General features: G+C 51.5%; 2 protein-coding genes across 6 annotated transcripts; one reads left to right on the top strand and one right to left on the bottom strand.

Annotated features, from left to right (window-relative positions):
- Positions 1-987: 987 nt before the first annotated feature.
- Positions 988-12610, bottom strand: LOC119101219 (organic cation transporter protein). Of its 3 annotated transcripts, XM_037224516.1 has the most exons (13): positions 12530-12610; positions 9840-10099; positions 9358-9495; positions 8960-9063; positions 8111-8265; positions 6760-6928; positions 6392-6515; positions 5971-6154; positions 5509-5637; positions 4770-4960; positions 4143-4300; positions 2354-2444; positions 988-2065 (listed from the first exon to the last, which is right to left on the bottom strand). In XM_037224516.1, the coding sequence occupies exons 2-12, from the start codon at positions 10089-10091 to the stop codon at positions 2399-2401; spliced, it is 1650 nt and encodes a 549-aa protein (XP_037080411.1). In that variant the 5' UTR covers positions 10092-10099; positions 12530-12610; the 3' UTR covers positions 988-2065; positions 2354-2398. The 3 variants fall into 3 exon arrangements, with proteins under 3 accessions (XP_037080411.1, XP_037080410.1, XP_037080412.1); XM_037224515.1 differs by having other exon boundaries at positions 988-2444; XM_037224517.1 differs by lacking the exon at positions 4770-4960 and having other exon boundaries at positions 988-2444.
- Positions 12611-13752: 1142 nt separating this feature from the next.
- On the top strand, positions 13753-18259 carry LOC119101109 (ankyrin repeat domain-containing protein 26). 3 transcript variants are annotated; one of them, XM_037224379.1, is made up of 6 exons: positions 13753-14084; positions 14724-14882; positions 15697-15786; positions 16116-16250; positions 16525-16761; positions 17365-18259. In XM_037224379.1, exons 1-6 carry the CDS (start codon positions 13923-13925, stop codon positions 17878-17880), a joined length of 1299 nt encoding a protein of 432 aa, XP_037080274.1. In that variant the 5' UTR covers positions 13753-13922; the 3' UTR covers positions 17881-18259. The 3 variants fall into 3 exon arrangements, with proteins under 3 accessions (XP_037080274.1, XP_037080276.1, XP_037080275.1); XM_037224381.1 differs by having other exon boundaries at positions 14678-14882; positions 15702-15786; XM_037224380.1 differs by having other exon boundaries at positions 14678-14882.
- Positions 18260-18327: the final 68 nt, after the last annotated feature.

Here is an 18327-nt window from a genome sequence, read left to right as displayed (position 1 = left end):
CTCACAAGTGACCAACAACGTGATATATTGTCATGTGACAGTTAGGCTAGAATGACAGGCCGAGCCAGACAGGCCAATTGGGCCGAGAATATGCCTCGATGACCAAATAAATTAAAGGGCGGCATTTGCAAGCAAGGTATTAAGATATTTCAAACCCAGCAAGCACAGCTCGCGTTCCAAACACGCAGAACGCCACGAGAACTAAGATGTAAGTATCTCGGAAAGCTGGATGAGTGTCATAAGGCCACGAACAACACCAGCACCTTCTACAAACCTAGTGTTGGTACCAGTGGAGCTATTTAAGTTGCGTTGCAACGCCTATGGAAAATGACTATCAATTTAAAGCTAAGACACTGGGCTTCAAAAACACACCTGACGTAGCGAGAGAAACGAGAGAACACGCGTTTTGCCTGATGCTGAAATCGTTTCAGCCGTCTGTACCTTCTCAATCTGCCCAAATGCTGCCTTCGAAAAAGACCTTTCCAGTGGGCTTACAATGCCGTGGCTTGTCCAGGCACCCCGTGGTGACGTCACGGCGGGATTGCCGGAACCTTGAGGGACTCGTCTCAACCAACCTTTTGCTTTTAACAGCGTATCCCTGACGTTGATACAAATTCAAAAACCAATAAACACGTGGGATTAGGTCACCTTAAACTTCTGAAGATCAGGTGGGGTCAGTTATCTAAAATGAGCACCAGTGATCTTTCGCTTAGTGGAAGCTGCATTAGGAGGTCCACTGGAACTTCGCACACCAACATAACGTTTCGCCTCGTTTAAGCCTGCTTGACTCAAATATCATGACTTAGGGGTCTACAAATTTGACATTAGAGATAACATGCCTATATATTCTGTGAATTTGGTGTCTCCGGCCAACTTATTCTCTAGATATCAGGGGGTCAATTTTTTCACTCCCCCCCCCCCCCCCCCTCTCCACCCGGACGGCGTCGTGTTCAACCGACCATCCGGGCGCGCGCTAAAAAAAAAAACATCGCCAGCCGAGAAGAGCTGTATTTCACGCTGCCGATGCGAAATGCGTATGACGTACACACCGGCCAAGGTTACATTCTCCCTCTACCTACACTATCCATCCAGTCACAAGTATGCATTGCCTACTGACAATTTTCATCGCTATGACCAGGTCCTGCTACGTTCATGGTTTACGGGAGTTTAACTTCTTCGAAGTCTGAATATTTTGCTATAAACGTAATGCAGTTCAGCGCACAACCCTTTCTGTGTGCTACACAGCTGTGTGGAGCCAGGCGTTACAGCAAATAAAACGATTCGCTATTTCGACGCAGAACATAACTTTCAAACCATGTTGAGAGCTGTTCATTTGACACCATTGAACACGGTGTAATGCAACAGTCCCGTAAAACACAAACTCAGGAGAGTGAGCGAGGTGGCTGCGGATTTCACTGCCAGATTGGCACCAAGGAGCTCCAGACCATTAGATACTGTAGTCGATCAGCCAGAGCTGCCACCTAAACCGATCGCGTAAACGGGCCACTGATCTGGCCAGCAAAAGGGAACACACACGCGCAAGTGACTAAGACACACATGCACACTAGTTTCTCGAAGATGACAAATGCATTTACCTGTCTATATTGCCATGACAACTTCTAATGCAATCCGCTTTACCGCTATCCAGATAATTTTAAACAATGTTGTGCTCAGTTCGGTGGTGATTCACTGGTTTACTGGTCGCATTCACCAATCACATCATGGTAATCATTGAATGACATGGGCCAGAACCATAGAGTTCGAGTGAGTTCCAGAATCTGGCATCCTTGCTAGAACGCGAACAAATGCACACCCTGTCCATAAGCACTCAATCCCGGTATCACGTTTCGACCATTGCATCATATGCTCCCAAACTGTTCACCACGGTCTCGTCAGGAGATTGTGGTCCTAGAGTACGGCATCGTGTGATTCAGGCCTTCCAGGGCGGAAGAAGCCAGCAAGAGTCCTAGCGCACCGCATCAACCCTGCACAAGCGTCGCCATCACGTGCGAGCGGCGCTTCCTCTTCGAGCTTTTCTGGCTGCTTAAGGTCTCCTTCCAAACAGCTTAAAAACAGGAGAAATCACAAGATATTAGGCCACCACTGCATTTCAAATGGTAGACGGATGCACATGTAGAATCACATGACTGATTGTTTCAGTCGCGCCGTAATAATGCTATGGCTACAGTGCCGATGCATACCAGACGAGGACTTGCTGCGCGAGACGGGGCTGTGCTGTAAGCTAACGGAGCGCTTTCCGGATGCCGGAAATAAAGATACATAGGCTAAAAATGCGTAAAACCCTACAAAACCCCTTGATTAGTCATTTTGACAGATTCACTCCGTTACACACGTGATTTCGAACGTCGACAAGGACACCAGACGTTAGATGTCATTTTCACACGTCGATGGGACTTGCTTCTTCCGAAAGATTTTCTTCATCCCTGTGGAGGGGGAAAAAGTCAACAGGTGTTTCCACAGGTCTCACATAAAGCTATGCAACCATTCACACAAGTACGTGACCCGCTGTTTCTATTTTAATGGCTATATTGCTTCTCAGATAAAGCGTTGATAATGTTCGCAGGTCTAGCAAGTTGTCCTTAATAGCTGGGCCAAAGCCGTCCCATTTAAATATGAAGTGTTAACAAGATGCCACACAATTTACAACTTACTAGCATACTAGTTGTGGGTTAATATCACCAAGAACCGGAAAATTCAACAGAACACAAAATTGGGCGGGACATGCAAGGAATAACTCAAAACTTTTACACAGAGCGCTAAATTTTACCCTGTGACCTTATCTTTCATGGAAACGGACGACATTCATGGCTCGTTTTCAGTTCACTATAGCGTCACTTGTATTGCAGCTACATCAAAGATCTGACTAGTTTATTTGTGAACACCTAAATAGGTAAAACTCCCGGCGCACATGATACGTATTAACGTACAAGATAATTGTAGTCCCTCCTCGCCCCACTCTACGTCCGCTCATGATTCAACTAAACGCAACAGCTTGACACAGCGTGAGATTTTGAGTTCAACGAATAACAAAGAGAACGCAGCATTACTCAACAGGCCTCTTTGCAACGCTTCGTCCCTCGGTCCACACCTGACTCCCTCGGCCCGGCCCAGCGTACTCCACTCCGCTGGTGACCGATGCGCTGGCTGCTGCCCATTGGCTTAAAGTGACAAGTGCCCCCCTGCAGCACGCTGCGCCGCCAAGCACACAACGCCCCCCCCCCCCCTCCCTCCCCACACCCCGGCCGCGTGTCAAGCAACACGGTACGGCCTCTCGACTCTGTGCAATCTCAGACACCACAATATCGCGAACAAAACATGAAAAACACACAACATAATTTCAGCAAACATGATGCACAAGCAATCGTCCCATCTTTTAGTTCCATTTGTAAACTTTTAAGAGACACGTGATATCTGATGCCTGATAGATACCTCAACTAGCACAATTTATTACAGGGACAACGCCTTCAAATGTATTGAAAGTATATCATTTGGGTGTTCACGAAAATAGCAACGCCGTATTTGGCTCTCCACTGTTGTGTGACGCAAAGGTCTACTGTGAGAAGAAAGGGGGTGTGTTCCGGGCATGCCAACAGCAGAAGAACAATTTACAGCAAAAAGCGTTTTCTAACACTCGGAGGAATCATGTCGTAGGTGAAGACAGGTTTTGCAAGGAAACTTGCCCTCGGCTCCGAGTGCGGTCAGGGAAGGGTGAGAAATGAAACCGGTTTAGAAAAGTGAAAGTACAGACTCAAACCATGACGGCTGTTTTTGTTGAGTTGCCCTCGTCTTCAGCTATCGTGCGCGGTCTAGTGATAGCTGTCCAGCCTTTATGGTTAACATGGTCCGCACATCTACTAAAAACTAGCTAAAAAGGGCGATGAAGAATCGCAACATATGGCAATATGGTAATACTCCACCTGTGCAGTAAACATAAAATCATTTTAATTTTGCAAAATTTGGGTGAAACATGTGCGTTTACTTGACCTATGACGGGGATGTGACCTAGGCAGTTGTTGTGCCGGTTACGGACGAGAACACAGTTTTTACAGCGGAAAGGAAAATATTTGCTGTGAATGGAAGCCCCCTGAATATCGCGGCATATTCCGGTAGAGCGTACGTACGTGTCGGAGCGGCGGCGGCGGGCGGGCGCGGTCAGGTCAGCCAGCACCTCGGGCAGCGGTCGGCCGGCCGTCTCCGGCAGCAGGAGCACGCTCAGGCCGGACAAGATGGCCGACCCGCCGAACAGCAGTACGGGCACGGCTGGGTGGATGGCGTCCTTCTGCAACCGGCCGTGGCCGCTGGTTATGGTCGATAACTGACATTATGGTCCAGAGCTGCTCTTCGTTCAGGCACGTTATGTCTGGACTATTTTTGGCTGAGCTCCCAAACCAAGCATTAAATTGGCAGAAATCAATAGGGTTGAGCGATGCAAACGGCGTCTGCAACTGAAATGCGTCTGACGTGTGAAGCCAGTCGTGACTTATTTCATAAATGACATCAACGGATTGACCGGCTGTTTAACTGCCGGGCTAATAACGCATGTACCAGATGTGGCTCTCCTAGCAACGCCCAATCGGAAAGGAACAACAAACAATTCACCTCCACTATCGTACTCAACAATGTGCTTCGGACAGCGAGACGGCATTGGACTGCCACGCGAACCCCGTATGGTGCGCTGGTACATGACCGGAGGTACACGAGTACACGCCAGAGGAGCGAGCGGCGCGCGCCCGGAGCGGCGCCCGTACCAGCAGCGCCAGGAAGGGCGCCAGCACGCCGCCCACTCGGGAGCCGACCGAGCAGCTGGCCAGGCAGGTGTTGCGCACCGACGTCGGGAACACCTCGGCCGTAAAGATGTAGATGGTGGAGAAGGAGGCCGTGATGCAGAACCGGCCCATCATGGCCAGACAGACGATCGGCCAGTCGTGCGAGTACTCACCTGCGGGGCGGGGCGGGCGACCTCGGCTCAGTTGAACCCTGGCTCAACTGATCCCCACAGACGCTGTGTTTTTGCGCGGCTTGCGCTCGGCGGCGTGCGCGGTGATACGTGGCAGGCTGGGCCAGTTCTGGTGTTTGGGAGGTCTGACACTTTGTTGGGACGCGCGTTACGTGCTTACGATCACATGACTCGCAGATAGTACGAGCTTGTGAAAATGAATGCAGGGAACATGCCCAGGTGTGCTTGGGGGACCTTTTATCGCAGCCATCAATCCAAACATCCACACAGCATGTCATATTGGACCCACGCATAGCTGATGCCTCTTAATGTACCCTCGACCGTAGACCATAAACACCCTGCTGGGCCCTACACTTGCGTTGTGTGCAGTTCCGGTCAGCAAGCGAACGCGCCGTGAACTGGGTGTTGTGCTGACGAGCTGACAACAGTGCCGACCACCGAGCGCCCCACTGGCCAAGTAAGAGTCCCCGACTATCTGGGGAACAACAGCCCGCCGGACGCCCGGCCGGCGCGGCGGACATTCAGCTGACCTTTCTGATAGGCGAGCGTGAGCAGACAGGCAACGCCGGCGCCCACCATGTTTATGCTTATCGGAGCGCGTCGTCCCAGCCGGTAGATGGCGTAGGCGCAGGTGACGAGGGCGGGAATCTCGACCACGCCTGGCGGTGAAGGGCAACGGTAAGGTGCTCGCAGGCCGCGCTTTCCTGGAGGAATCTTGCGCGAAGTGCTTCCGTTAAGCTGCACCGACGTGGAAAATGTGTCAGTGCGGAGAGCTGTGAGCCCAGAGAAAAAATCCCACTGATGGAACATGAATTGGCACGTAGATTGCAGGTATAAGGGTAGGCAGTAAGCACCTCTGATAGTGAACAGAACTGACTTGATGTGGTTCGGAAACATATTTCGAGAAGCTCAGGCGGCTATGTCAGCATGACGATGATAGTGGGCAACGCACCGTGGCCAGTTCCTCCAGCTGCCCCGGATTTTCCGCCCACCTCCGAGACTGGCGTTTAAGTAGATGTTTCCACCAAAGTCGCCGGCGTTGAGAGTAATGCCGTAGAAAACCATACTGTTCACCAGCCAGCAGAAGAAGAGGCAGAGGAACAGCGCCGCGGTCTTGGGACTGCGCAGCACGTTCAGGAAGCCCTCCTCAACGGGTGGTTTCTCGTCACTGGACGACTGAAATCAGTTGGTCCTGAGCATGGTGTGCACAATCTCGATACTCCCCCAGCACAGCAACTGCTAAGATGACTCAGAGATTTACGAGAGCACGTCTTCAGAATGCAAAGGTCATGCTCATTGCGTGGCTCATAGTTCAGTACGACGAAGTCACAACAGCGTAGAAAGGCAAGCTCATTTTATTGGATAAGTCAGGTAAACAAATATGAAAACCCTTTTGAGAGACGAATCGCAAACCTCTGCTTCTGGGAATTTCTCCAGCGGCGCTCTGCCGTTGTATTTACATATGCTTTCCAATATGTTTCTAGCCTCTGAAACCCTGCCCTTTGAGAGCAGCCACCGCGGGGACTCGGGCACAAGCCTAGGGAAGCAGAAACACCGCCATTAACAACGCAACTTCGCTTCGCTCAGCAACGTGGCGAGACAGCCCTCCTCACGTGAAACGATCAACATTCAGTGTCATCGATACGTCATCTCATGTTCGTTGTTCATGGCAGCAAACAGAGCACTCGGCAGTCAAACTTGACATCAGGGTCTCGATGCGCAACACACGCTCGGTCTCTGACAACTCCGTGATATGATTGCGGTCGTCCATGACCCCTCACCAGTAGAAGGAGACGAACAGCAGGCCAGGCAGCGAGGTGACCAGCTGCAGCGTCCTCCAGTCGCGGATGAGGTAGGCCATGCCACCCAGTGTGATGAAGCCGAAGGAAAGCGGCAGACAGTAGGTGATGCCCAGCAGTGAACGCCACTTGTCCCCGATCAACTCCATGGCTGCAGTTCATCGGATCATCAGCGGGCTGAACTGTACGGGTTGTGACGCAGCTCGGGGGTCGGCAAGTCACAGGTTGTGACGCGGCTAAGGGGTCGAGAGGTCACGGGTTGTGACCCGGCTCAGGGGTCGGGAAGTTCAAAGGAGACCACGAGAAACAGCCGCATTCGCCAATGCCCGGGCCGAGACCACTGCAGTTCTCCTCATTTGAAAACACGGACAATGGGCCAGCAAGAGTTTGCGTACGCCGAAGTGACGTACGAGCAAGTATGACACGTTACACTTTGCACAATTTCTACTGCGGTACCATACTTTGAATTCAAACCTTGGGTTCTTATTTCAGCCCGCGGTAATATGTGTAGGATGGGAAGATTACTCTCCAACGACACGGAGCGGAAGCAAAACGAATGGCTTGAACACATGAGCAGGCCACAACATGCAAGGTGAGCTCTGAAAAGGGAGCAGGCAGCATGAGCTCTGAAAAACTTTTCTCTTGCTGCCTGGATGAGGTTTATGCACCGTGTTAATATGTCATGAGGTTGGCGTAAGTCAAACATTTGTCTGATGTCGCCAGTGGTGGGTATGTTCCCTTTTCGTTTTCCGTTTCCGGATGCAAGCCGTTTTCAGACACAAACTCTTGTTCACATTTTCACAAATAGTCAAGCCCGGCGCGGGAAATCTGAACTGCCTGTTAACCGCCAGTTTGTATCATTGCTCACGAATCCATCACGAGCATGCGCAAACTCCATAGGTTTTCTGGGGGACAGGTCCTGCAACAGAGATACGCGACTAACATTTCACCTCAACGCGCCCAGCTGCCTCTACCGAAGTTTGTTACTGCCTGATACTATTCATCAAACACATAGCTCTGACGCATCGATGACGATGACCCGTACGTTAATGTCATAGTATTACAATGTCTACACAGTCTAGAAATGAATTTTGTATCGCAGCGGCTTACGGCACAATGATGGCGAGTCATTCAGATATTTGCAAGTACATAATTACGGTTGCAAACTGACTGCTATCGGAAAAGATAAAAACGCAGTCAGTTTTTTGTCTTCCCAGTTGCACGTCCTCTCCAACAGGTATTCTCAGTCACACGTTTTTGACACTGTTCTGCTAAGGCCAAAGCAGACCACCATCATTACGGTGCAGCCCGAGGCGTACCGCGGTCAACTTACACATGACGAAGCCGGTCGTGTACATGCCGATCCCGAAGAAGGCGGAGGAGAAGCGGAGAAAGAGGAACATCTCGACGCTGGTGGAGGCGGTCGTGGCCACCGAGCACACGAAGTTGAGCGCCAGGCAAACCAGAAGTGCAGGCCGCCGGCCGTACCTGCGAACGTCATGGTGGATGTACGTTTACGGTACACAGTATGTACAGTGTGTGCTGGCCACCTCTCTGGCGGTGCCCGACGATGTGTCCGAGAAGCTGACGGTGTCAAACGGTGTGCCGAGAAGCTATTTGTGTTTGACGGTGTCAGAGAAGCTGCGAGCAAACAAAGACTCATTGGATGTGATGACAGCGGCTCATGGGCCAGGTCCCAGAGCCTGTACTAATGGCGCATTGAGGTCGTCTCCGACCGCGCAGAACTACCTTCCATCCTGCAGATGCGAACTGCGTAATCAATACGGTGCGACTAAACCAGGGGGTTGAATGGAGCTATTTCGCCGGCGAACAGCCTGACAGGAGGGTGTGTCTCTGTGACGCCGTAATGAACGGCACCGTTGGGCACACGGTCGATGAGATGGTGAAATGTTGCGGCCGCCACCTGACGCGGCTGCTTGCTCGGCCAGTGGCGCCTCGCTTCTATAGGACTTCCGACGTCACAACGGCGTGCCTACATCGTTAGGGCATCCAGCTGCGTGCTAGGCGATCTAACACTATAAAGGCTCATCATCTAAACAACACCAGAAGATAGAAGCGCAGCAGGAAGGCCAAACATTTCTGAATGCCTCCCTGTCGCCTCATCCTAGATAGGCTGAGATGTTGCGATGCAGGTGACATTTTTCCCTAAGCTTGGACTCACTTGTCTGCGAACACACCCCAGGTCAAGACACCGAACATGATGCCGATCATGTAGATGCCCTTCACCACCATCTGCAGCCACTCTTGCTCGCAAACCAGATCCCACTGAAAGAACAGATGTGCCAATAAACCACCGGAACCAGAGAAGTATTGTGGGAGTGTTGATATTAGCGCTCGGTTTTCTGACCCCGGTCTGTTTCCAGCTTGTGCACAGCCCTACCATCACAGCATCTCGAAGACTAAACATGACATGGCGTTGCCAGAAAAGTTTGTAACGGATAGCGATGTTTGTAAAGGCAAGTCACGTAAACTTGGATAGTTTAGATGGATTTCGAAAATAACTGGACTGAGCCTGATCACTTACACACTAAGTAAAAACCGGCGGTGCACTCATCTTACCTCAATGATGAGGTTGCTCGTGTATTCCGTGGTATCATAATGCCACGCGCTGCAAGGCACAGTAACGTTCACCTCAGGCATCACAGTATTTGCATCCCAGGAGAAGGCGAGGCATTGGGATTTGGCTTCCGCTCCATCCTGCCAACACAAATGTCCATCACTAGACAGCGCTGCCGTCGCACGCGTGGCGATGGCGCATACGAGGGCAGTACAGCCGGTGCAGCATGCCCACCCTGAGCTGCGTTGGTGCTGCCGCCGACCTCCACTGGTCCGGAGTACCTCTCAACCCCCCCCCCCCCTCCCGGTCCGGAGTAACTATCACAAGTTTCAGCACTCCTCCGAGTGGGGGTATCGATCCGAGCTGTAGTATTACTGCGGTCTGGACATTCATACCGGACTGCAGTGATACTCCTCACGACATGCACATGCCCACCACCCAGCCCCGCTCCGAGCGACGGCAGCGTTTCGGCCCGGCCTCTCACCCTGAGTTCCAGCGGTACCGCGGCCGCCCTCCACTGCTCGGGCGTGCAGAGGGCGCCGGGGGCGCCGGGGCTGCCGCAGCCAGTGCCCTCTGGCGGCGCGCACCAGTGGTCGGTGGGCGGCGCCAGGAAGACCACGCCCAGTACCTGCCAGCCGCACAGCAGGCCGACCAGCGAGACCAGCACGGAGAGCTGCACCTGCCAGCGGCCGATGGCGCCCAGCGCGCACACCACCTCGTCCTCGCCGGCTGACATCGTTCTGCCTGCCGGCAACATGGCGGCCGAGTCAGGCGGGCCGGGCCGGACGGGATGCCGCGACTGGGCAGGGCTGCCCGCGGCCGTAGTTGGTGTCAATTCGACACCGAGGACTTGCGTTATGGTACATCAGACACGGCGCTATGCTCGGGAGGTGTGCCTCCTCAATGAGCCAATAAAAAACTTTGACAAGTAAGATTGGGCACTGAGCAGCTGTATGTAGATGCTTCTGAACATGTATGTGTTAGAGTGCGAGATAAGACAGAAGGCAGCGCAGCCCCGCAGGAACGCTCCGCGCCAAACACAACACGATCGACAGACCGGCGCATAAAGTACATCAGAAAGCTGAGCTTTACGTTAAATGGAGACAGGACGGCGCAGTGGAAGTCCGTGGGGCTGTAGACAGACGTGTGTTCCGACGCAGGACCGGCTCACATACTGCGGGATTCGGTTCAGCTAATGACTCAAAGCCGTTCCAAATTGTTTCATTTAGTCTAGTTCAGACTCATCGCTTGCGTTAAATCATTTGGCTCATGACTCATGCGGCTTGCGAAATAAAATGATCCGACTCAGCTCTAGCTCGTTGCCTGACTACTCATTTGAGAGAGAGAGAGAGAGAGAGAGAGAGAGAGAGAGAGAGAGAGAGAGAGAGAGAGAGAGAGAGAGAGAGAGATATATATATATATATATATATAGATATATATATATATATATATATATACGTATATACATGCATATATGTATGTATACATAAATTATATATATATATATATATATATATATATATATATATATATATATATATATATATATGCATATATACATTTAGACATACATATACATAATAGCATGGAAACAATGTACAACTGGCATAGTGGAAAATTTGTGGTTTAAATCTGGCAAATAGTGCAGCAAGCATACCTTTCCTTTGAACCATTACCAACCAGCTCCCTCTAGTCTCAGTTTCTGGCCAGCACATTCTAGCTGGCGCTTATGACCTGGACCTATTAGTGTAGCTCCATGCAGGATGTCTGTGCCATGTAATATCCCTGGCTCCTAGCTGATACAAAAAAAAACTTTAAATCAGGAACAGGAATATGGTGATTGCTGCCTAGGAATTACAATAACAAACTGTGTGCCGATTTTATAAAGAGCTTTCAGCTAATATTGCATGCTGTTGATTTTAACACGCTGAAATGAGTTGTGGATTTTTCTGGAGCGTGCTATGTTTCCTCATGTTACTATTTTGCTTTGAGATACAAGGCTCACTGGCAAGACTCAAGTCGAACTCAAGCTGCAAGTGATGGGCTCACGATTTAGCTCATAGCATTTACCAGTTATGTGACGGAACTCAGTTCACGAAACAGCTCAAGTCGAACTCGAGTCTGGCCTCAAAATCTATAGTAAGCAAGCTCCTAGTTAGTTCTAACGCATCAGCCCGGGGTCATGTCCAATCTTCCAATGCATGGTGTCCCTAGCGAGTTCACGTCCACCAGTCTGTTGCACACGTACGGCCGCCAGCATACGCCCTCCCAAATCTGTGTCCGTTGGCACACGCCCTCACACAACTGCTGCCAAGGGCGCGCACATCTCCCGCCGCCGCGGATATACGCCGCCAGATGTGTCCCCGCACCGAGGGTGCACGCCGTTCCACGCCGTCTGCAACCGCGGACACACGCTGCCTCGCATCTCCCTCACGCCGTCCGCAGCCGCGGACACACGCTGCCTCGCATCTCCCTCACGCCGTCCGCAGCCGCGGACACACGCTGCCTCGCATCTCCCTCACGCCGTCTGCAGCCGCGGACACACTCTGTCACACATCTCCCTCACGCCGTCTGCAGCCGCGGGCACGAGCTGCCTCGCATCTCCCCCGGCTGCGCGCACCCAAAGAAAGCTCGCCCAAACGCTGTGTGACTTGAAGTTGTCGTGTAGTTGCAGTAGTATATCATGTGTTGTCACCTTATCATCAAACTATATCTTTTAACATGTTGAAATATGCTCGCCATAGACCTCCGTTTATACATTTCTGACGGAAACAGGGAATCACCCCTAAACTCTTTGGCTATGAACGACCATACCTTTTCGCCTTCTTCTCGTCTCTTGTTTGAACAACCAGCTCTTCAATGAAATCTAGCACATGCTATAAACACCAAACAATGGACCATTACCGGAGTGCAACCAAGCTTCGGCGAAGGCTCAAAATGGTCGGATCAGGTCAGAGGGCCTCAGTTCAGATCAATAAAAGCTTAGAGTAGTGAAGAGCGGCAGCCCAGATGCATGATTCACAGACCGAAATGGCCTACCCGAAGTCGTGTGTGAGCTTCCAATCCCCAACAAAGAGAGGGTCACTGATATGTCAGCACCTGAAGCCACAAGCCTTGGCAACGCACCAGTATGCACCTCTCCTACCAAGTCGGCTGCGACACCACGTCACCCACCTGTCAGCCACCCCGCCGCTGGCCCGGCTCGCTCCCGAGACCCGGCCTGTCCGCCGGTCGCAGTACGCCTGCCGCAGCGTGCTGCTTGTCCCGCGGCGCTCGACACGGCCGTCCGGCAGTGTCGCAGCTCGGCTGGCGGCCAGCTCTCGCGTGCAGCAGCTGACGCCTGGGACGCCGCCAGGCGCTGACGTCACGGGGCGACCCTCCGGCCGCGCGCCGGTCGATCCCGCAGCGCGTGCGCTCGGCTCGTACCGTTGAGACGGGTCGCAGCAGGCCGCGCCACCGCCGGCGGCGGATCGCTGGCCCGCAGCGCCCGCTTCGGCGCCGCCGAACGCCTGGCGCCGTCGGGTGTCATGATGAGACAGGGGTCAGGTGCGGTCGGGGCTGCTCAGACCCCTCAGATGGCGACACCAGTGGCTCAGCTGATGGCATGATCCGGGCTTATGCTGTCAATGTGCTGCTCGTTGTTTGCTGTGGCTGCGATGCGCAGTGTTGCTAGCTGTAGGCGTTTTAGTCACATCGTACGAGGCGTTTTGAAAAAAAAATAGTGAAGTGACTTAGCAGAGAATTCCCAACTCAGATTGGCACACGATAGCAATTAGAGATTGTCGCAGAGGAAATGAGCTCGCGTGTATAAAGCACGTTTTTGATCGTGGTTGGTTAGTGAGTGGATTATGCTCAGCAATGGAACATTGGTACGACGTAGTTAATCAGGCGTGAATTCTTAAAGGTGGAACAATGTTATGGTTTTGAAGCCACTCATCCATGGCTTCTTGTCGCAAAGCTATAAACTTGCAAACACTTTTCGAAAGTTCGGATTGGGTGAGGTCGTTTATTGAAAAGCAAGGCTCCTAAATATTCTTGAAAGCCTTGGAAATTGCACTCGCAAAAATCTCCTATTTCCGGCGGCTCAAATGTTTTTTTTTCGTCCCGATAGCTCAGTTGGATGGAATGCCTGCCTTTTGATCTATCCATCCCTGGCGGGGTGAGGTAGAGTTTCTTTAGGTGCTCGCTATTTGCCTCGAACTGCGATGACCTGCAAACGACCCAATGGCCTGCGGGCAACAAAACGTTGTTTGAATATTAATGTCGGGTGTTGACACTACAAGGTATTATATTCAGTATTTGCGTCCACTCACTGAACGTATCAAAGTATCAAACGCTCGTGCTTTCTGTATTCAGAACACGAAATCATCATGATTGCTCTCAGACGCACTGGAATCTCGGCGCCTGACCTCGGAATGAAAATTGTAAAATATAAAAATCTGCCGTGTGAATGACTCTTGACGATGAGCTAAACACACTGACCTTAACAACTTAAATATGTTCAGAAGGGGAACAGGTGACCGTTGGCATTCGATTTTCTAACCATCCCGACAAAATACAGGGTATTATGAGCTGCCGAAGGGATAATAACCAAGAGCCCAGCAGCTTTGCTCGGCTACATCAAAAGCTGGATAAAATCGAAAAAGACCTGCAAGATGCCGCTACAAACGTGTCTCGGTCAGATCCAAGAGACGGAGATATGTCTATAGAAACAATGCTCATGGAGAAGGTAAGCCTCGATGATGAGCCTTAATGCTCATTGTATATTGTTGAATACTTCACCTTAAAATAGCAAGGCTACGATGCCATCGTCAGCTGTTATGTTCATAAATGTTTGTCCTGTCCTGTCAAACACTTGAGTTTACTATCTTATAGTGTGGGAAAGCAAAATCGTCGCGCTACAGCACAGCTGCAGTAGGATAATTATATTGCCCAAAAGCATCCAAGCCGTAGCATAGATAGCTTTGGGGAACATGTGATTTGAGGGACCATTGCATTTCTGACCCAGTGCGGGCAGACAGCCTCCAGGGTTTTTTAGTGAGCATGTTCATGGTGAGGCAAGACAACCACTTCATCTGCGCCGTGAAGAATTGGGTGCATCTTACTAGCTTGTTGAAACATGCATAATTAGCAATTCTGTTGTACATGTCTGTTGAGTGATGGACGTAGTAGGTTCTTGACTATTTCTCCTACCAAGCGCAGCTTCTGGTAAAATGAAAAGGGGTGCTAATAACCAACATTTCACAGCTACTTAAGTCGCACTTTGTACATCCTTTGAAAGCTACATGACTTCCTCACCACGTTCTTGATGGCCACTTTCAGAACGTCCGCGCGCATGACATACTCTAAAACAGACGGTATGCTCCAGCGAAGCATGGAGGAGCGGCTTGACGTGATGCAATCCGAGCTGGAGAGGCTGGAGAGCTACGGCGGTGACTGCCGCTCGGAGAGGAGCCGTGACGTCACGCGCACCTCGTCACCTGGCGAGCTGGCCAAGCCACGCACCGTCCGGGCGCGCGCCACTAAGGTATGCACGCACTCATACGCGTCGGCCTCGGGAGGACATTCGGAGCCGAGCTCACACGAGCTAGGCTAGGCGACGCCTCTGAACACTCAGGTAATTGGACGTGTGGCATGATGACCGCTTGGGTTCTTGTTCCGCTGTTTTAGCGTTTTGGCTGTATGATTAGGTCGAAGCGTTGATTACTGCGGCGTATAACACTTGGGATCTGTTCTAACACTTATAACATTAACACTTCGTCAGTGATCTGTCCGATCCTTGCATGAAGTTGGCACAGTCAATATTTTAGACGCTTTGCATGTCATGCATACCAATATTCCCAAACTGTCAAAAACATTTTGGAATTTTAGGAGCACTCAGAAACGTCCACGTTGCGCAAAGCTGCTTCCATTTTCCGTTTGCAATATGAATCGGCAGCACAAAGCTGTTCTACCTTCCCCAACAAACGCTTGGAGTAAACCAAAGGATGTGTCCCTCAGCTCAAAGAAAGTTCGCAGGGAGAAAAGCTACAAGTGTCGTTGGTACGGTAGCTGTGCCAGTGACGTTACTGGCATCCCGTGTCATTGCATTGCATCAACTGAGTTCCTTTATTGTGCCCACGCCGCAGAGAGCATTTGACATGTACACGTACGTGCGTTCACATTTCCACACCGATAAATGCCCTCGATAAATTTGTTTTTATGCGCTTTAAAGAAACCAGAAAGCAACTAAAGTAGTGCTTGTTGTCTCAGGGCCACTGTATTCACCTCGAATACATGCGTGATTACTCGTGCCCGTTCACCGGCTGACCCCTGTCCGACTTGTCTGTGCCTGGCTGTAGCGCAGTCGGCCGCCACCCACCCGTCGATGGTCGTCCGACAGGACATGTCGCTGCCGCTGCAACACCTTCTTCTCCGACACCAGGAACAGCGTAAGGCATGCGCGGCTGTTAAGCGTCAGACTGTATTAGCGCCGTGTCAATGTAATTGGAGTTTTGCAAGCGCGAAGTGAACATGATAACTGTGCCGTAGTTTCAGCTTTGAAGAGCAGCCCGAGGCATTTGACTGTGCCTTATACATGAGGATAAGAGATGCATTTTTTCAAATTGAGAAACATCTCGGGGACTGATCGCGTCAGATCGAGCTCTGTACACAGAGAAACAAACATCATTATCTCAAAATTGTCTGCTTGGGAATATTCCCGGCGGTTGTATGAATAAATGACAACCTCAAAATGTAGGTAATCAAAATGCTTCCACAGCCAGCTGCTGATTCAGACCGTCAGCTTCAGCAAGTTCAGCAAGATTTGGCAGAGGCCACCGGCCAAAAACAGACCATGCAAGAGCGAATTTACGAACTAGAGGAGGCTCAAAAGCAAGACGAAACTGATCAAGAGGTGAGTTTATAACCAGACTGATCAAGATGGGAGCTTATAAGCATGCATATAGCACACTTATTTGCAATGCGATTTCTTATGTGTTTCTGAATACCTCATGGCCTAATCAAAACAAAAACTTTAGAGGATATCAAAAACTGTAATCAACAAAAAATACCGGGTCCATGGCCGCAGCCTTCGAGATGACAAGTACGGGGAAACTGAATGCCAGTATTGTCGCTTGTGCCTGGCTCTGTGTCGGGCGCATCTGCCCGCGCGCGTGTGCTGTGCTCAGGAGATCCGGAATCAACTGGAGGAGGAGCGGGACCGAACACAGCAGATGGAGCAGGATAACATGGATTTGAAGGAGCAGATCCAGCGGCTGGAGATGGACCTTTCTAACCTGCCGGTCGGCGACTGCGGATCCATGCGCGAGGCGTCCGTGCAGATTACGCAGCTGCTGCAGACGCTGAACGAAGACATGGTGAAGGCCCCCGAGCTCTGCACCCGCCTCCGGATGGCCGCGCAGCAGGTCAGACGACACCGGCAGGCCAAGGAGCGAGTCAGTTTGATGTTTCGTAGTGCATTCAACGTGGATTTTTTGCGTTGATATTATTAGAAATGCGCCTAATTCGGTGCCTAATCTGAAATGCAAGGAAATCAGAACACATAGGGTTGCAAACAATCGTTTGTCGTCCGGTCTATAAAAAAGTCGGCAAAAGTTATTCTATAATCACTTTTATATAGTCATCATCTCCAATTTCATCATTTTACGTTCATCCTTTTTCACGTTAACGTAGATGTGGCATGATGAATAGGTGCACCAGATCGAAGACCGGTGATGAAACACATTACAAAAATGACTCAGGAGTCAAGATTTACCGCTATATGTATAGCCTTGACCACAAACTACGGGTTTTGCTGCCGCTTATCCAATGTTTCGTGCATTTCTGGTTTGATACCAAATAAGGTCCGTATCTAACACCGCTAGCATGAAGAGCGCCCGTGTAACGTCGACTGTGGTAATATGATACCTACGCGTAGCAGCTAACTTAGAAAGATGCACAGCCCGGTTCAGCAAGGGAGGGCTGACCTTTGTGCTGTGCACCAAGGACTGGCTGTGCTGCTGTTTCAGATCATCGACGTGGAGAAGCGGTGCGCCAATGAGCGCGGAGCCCGCTCCATGGACCAGCAGGAGGTGCAGTTTCTGCGCAGCGAGAACCAGCGGCTGCGGGAGGTGGCGTTCCGGGCCAACATGAGCGCGTTCCAGGCCACCGTCCAGGTGCCGCAGGGCCAGATGACGCCGTACGGCATGCAGGGAATGGCAGGGCCTCAGGGCTACGCCGACCCTATGGGCAACCCGTACGGAAACATGGGCATGCAGGGTCAGGGCATGCAGGGCGCGCCGGGCATGGGCGGGCCGCAGGTGCGCCGGAAGAGCATGTTCCAGCGCGTGTTCCGCAAAAACTCCCCCGAGGACATGGGTCCGGCGACCCTGCAATACCAGGACGGCAGCCGTGCACAGTTCGACCCGATGATGTCGCTGCAGCAGCAGCGGCTGTCGGTGGCGTTGCAGGAGAATCCGGATGAGGCGGCCAAGCGACTGCAGATGTTGAACCAGGACAAGCGGAAGGGCTGCTGTCCACGCTGAAGCCCGGGTCGGGACGCCGCGCCGGACCGAAGAGCGGGCCGGCTCGTCCGGGTGGACGGGGGAGGCTCGCAGACCCCTGCCGATCCAGTGAGAGGGGACGGGCAGGCGAGTTGATGACGGGAGGTTAAGGATGCGCTCGGCGGACCCGCGGAACGGGCTGGCGTGAGGCTGGACGCTCACTCGCATGCTGCTGCATCAGTCCATTGGCCATTACTGCCTTGCATTTGCAAATTCATCGTGCCGGTTGACTGAGTTGTCGTTGGCAGCAACCAACTGTCATGAAGGTGCGAAATTGCAAAGTTTTATGAACACAGCTTTCGCGATCAACTCTTGATGTCTATTGTTAAATGCGGATATTAATAAAAACACACGCACGCGATGATGTTTTGCCCGTGTTTGTTGCTTGCGTGTTCCAAGAGTTGCGTGGCAATAGTCCTATGATGTTAT

Source organism: Pollicipes pollicipes, unplaced genomic scaffold, assembly GCF_011947565.3.
Source record: "Pollicipes pollicipes isolate AB1234 unplaced genomic scaffold, Ppol_2.1 Scaffold_4881;HRSCAF=5763_pilon_pilon_pilon, whole genome shotgun sequence".
Classification (NCBI taxonomy): Eukaryota; Metazoa; Arthropoda; class Thecostraca; order Pollicipedomorpha; family Pollicipedidae; genus Pollicipes; species Pollicipes pollicipes.
Note: the sequence above shows the minus strand (reverse complement) of the source record. Positions and strands in the feature narration are given on the sequence as shown.